The 3,453-nt window shown below is 35.0% G+C and overlaps 1 protein-coding gene across 1 annotated transcript; it reads right to left on the bottom strand.

Annotated features, from left to right (window-relative positions):
* Positions 1-177: 177 nt before the first annotated feature.
* On the bottom strand, positions 178-2,213 carry LOC105625334 (E3 ubiquitin-protein ligase HECTD1-like; the record flags this gene model as incomplete). Its single annotated transcript, XM_012206669.1, has 4 exons — positions 2,074-2,213; positions 1,750-1,984; positions 1,307-1,647; positions 178-1,237 (listed from the first exon to the last, which is right to left on the bottom strand). Coding segments are annotated over exons 1-4 (1,776 nt in total), but the record flags the coding sequence as incomplete, so codon positions are not given.
* Between the last annotated feature and the right edge of the window lie 1,240 nt (positions 2,214-3,453).

The following is a 3,453-nucleotide window of genomic DNA, read 5'->3' as shown; positions in this document are numbered from 1 at the left end:
ATATATATATATATATATATATATATATATATATATATATATATATATATGTGCTCTTTCTTTAATTATCTTTTCAATACTATTATTGTTCACAAATACATAATGTCGCTCAATATATGTAAGAATACAAATCATTTGTGTCGACAATAGTTGAATAATTACCATTATTATGCTTACCTCATTATCTAAAACATTGGCAATTACTTCAACAAGCATAGCTCCACATCCGCCGGTTTTATCAGACCCACAAGTTTCTATAAGCAATTCTGGCTGGATGTAATGCACCATTTTTCTAATTAAACTTAAGCTCGCTTTCCTAACACTTGGTAACATAGTCGACTGAAAAGTTGCACAAAACACGGGCAACAATCTTTTTAGATAAATAGGCGCCATTTCAGGATCTCCCTTAGGCTCCGTGAATTCTTCCACTTCCGTCTCAAGTTTTTTATGTTCTTGACTCGGCGGTAACATCCATTCTCCAGGTGATTGTAAAATAGCTGCAACTTCTCTATGTCCTTCATCGACGCGTTCTCTGGCTTTATCCAAAGGTGTTTTACCATCCTCGTCTCTTAAATCAGGATTAGCACCGTGTCTAAGTAGAACTTTGGCGATAGCTGGTCTTCCGAAACAAGCCGCATAATGTAAACTGGACGATCGTTGACCTTTATTAACGTCTGCTCCTCTATCGCACAAGAATTCAACCATCTCTTGCGTACCAAATGCCGAGGCCCAATTGAGCAAAGTTTGCCCAACATCGTCCATAAAGTTAACTTCAATTCCTCCTGTATCAATCGCCTCTATCAATGCATCCGTATCTTTCGAACGTATGCAATCGATTAACTGTCTGTGCGACTTTTCTCCAGCGCTATCCAAACGTCTCAGTCTTGGCAGCAAGGGACCAGATGGACCGCCAGTAGTGCTACGTCCTAATGCTGATCTTCCCTCAAACAGTAAGACTAGCAAAAGATCAATCAATCTCATGGAGTCAAGAGCGCATCGTTCATCTCCCTTTAATGCTTTTTCTATTGCATCTGGTAATTCTGAACGTAGAAGATCGTGCGTAATGGACGGTGATCCTCTACAAAGTGTCGATAAAAGACTAATTATAGTTGAAACAGAAGCACAAGACTTTGGTTCTGGAGTTGGAACTGTGGTTACAGTACTGGATGACGGAGGTGTCTTTGGATTGCTGCAAGTCGCCGTAGCGGATGTGCCAGGGCCTGCCGCATTTGACAATCTAGGAAATGATTCTCATAAGAAAAGATATAAAATGACAATGTATATCGTCATATTAAAGATTATATACCGATATAAAAGTTCAGAAACTAATCCATTTGATGCTAATGGTGCAGGATCTGTTCCCCTTCTGGAAAATCTATCCGCCAGTGATGCAAAACAACGAAGCGCACCATCGGCAACGTGTGCGTCCTCGTGTCTGAGTAACACCGATAGAGCCTCGACACAATCTGGTAAAGCTTTATCCTGAGGTTCAACTTTGCCGCATAGTCGAGTAACAACTGCCATCGCCGAATGCAATGTGTCCCGATGTACGCGCGCTCCGTGTTCTCGAATAAAACACAACGCGCAAGGTAGACCACCAGCTTCGAACACGGCACCTGCCTCTCTGGCACATACAAGTTCTAATACCTGATTTAAGATATGAAAGTGAGATTCCATCAATTTGTCTTATATTCCAGAAATGTAATCTAAAAATTTTACATGGAATTGACTTAATTCAATGTATCCTACCTTTATACATTGCTCTGCCAAATCCCGACTGACTCTAGAACCAAGTCCAGCACCAGAGAGACGACTACAGATAGCCTTTACTGCACCTTCCATAGCAACCACTCTGCGCGTACATTCTGCAGAGACATCCAAATAATATGTGATAGCTCGAGCAGTCACTTCGAGCACACTGTCTGGCACTAATTCATCCAAAAAGATTCTGCAAAGCGCTGGGAGAAATGTACGTGGAGGACAGCTGAAAATATAATACAAAATATACAATAGAATACATATAAAACGTTTATACATTATGTTGTGAATTACATCATTTGCAGTCATTTTTACCATTCGAAGCAACGATCCACATTATCAGACATGAGTAATAGCATACACAGTTGTTCTAATGCGATTAACTGCATGTCTCTTTCATCTCCTTGCCCCATACTAAGCCATTCTAACAAAGTCTCAGGATCAACATCTGCCATCTTAAAAAGAAAACACATCATTCTATATTTTAATTATGCTTGTATCTATAAACTTCTATAAGTAATTTGCAAAATCATAATTAAAAAAAAATTTTTTTAAACATGCAAACTATTGTAAACTATAGTAGCCTGATAAAAATTAAAAAACAGCTTGATCATTCTAAATATTTAACAACAATTGTCCACATTTCTACAACTATGTTTTAAAATTCATTGCTGAAAATCTATTGTGCATATAAACTATATTTAGTTTATTTAGCAGGCAGTGAATTTTGAACTTGGAATACAACCAATATATATATATAATAGATTATTAATGACGTTGTATATTATTATATAAATTATTATATTATTATATACAACAATCCTTAGAATAGATATATAATAAATGATAAAAATATAAATAATGATAAAAAATTAATAACTCAAAGTTGAAAACTTATTAACATAGACTTATTACCATAAATTGTTAGAATGTAGAATAAACAATTACATTTCTCTATTGGAAAATGTAATATAATTTGTTCATTACTTACCTTATACTTTAAACAGCACCAAACGGATTGATTATTTTATTTCAATACTCTGAAAGTTATACAGAACACATCATTAAATTATACAAATTGTATATTTAAAAAATAAGCAGGACAAACAAACATTGTAAGTACAATGTCATTGTACAAATACAAATCTATCCTATTTCATTATAATATAAATATATACAATTGAATATGAAAAAATAAACTGTAATATTTGATATAATTTTGAAAAGACAATACAATTGTTTGATAATTTGCTGTTCGCAAACTTTTCGCCTCACTGTTTACTAAGATATTACACACAGAGGAAGTCAGATGCAAAGAAAATGTTATTACGAGTCATGACAAATAGCATGATCGATGGGATTGTGCTAATAAAAGAAAAATGTGATTATGATACATCAATATATAATGCACAAATACTACTATTACGACTGGAGCATAATAAAGATTGAAAAAAGTCCATTGCCAAAACAATACATGAAATAAAATGATACTATCAAGGAAATCTAATCATGCGTACTTATCCTTTTTAAAGAGGTAAGAAAGCAATTAAGATAAAGAAAATATAGCACGATCAAAGTAATAATCATATTTCGATAGTTTTACTATATTTACACACATCGCAGGCGCATCAATCGTGTTACACACGCGCAGGCACATACGCTGATACGCACGCCTGTCGTTGAAGCGTACCGTTG

Source organism: Atta cephalotes, assembly GCF_000143395.1.
Source record: "Atta cephalotes unplaced genomic scaffold scaffold00984, whole genome shotgun sequence".
Lineage (NCBI taxonomy): Eukaryota > Metazoa > Arthropoda > Insecta > Hymenoptera > Formicidae > Atta > Atta cephalotes.
Note: the sequence above shows the minus strand (reverse complement) of the source record. Positions and strands in the feature narration are given on the sequence as shown.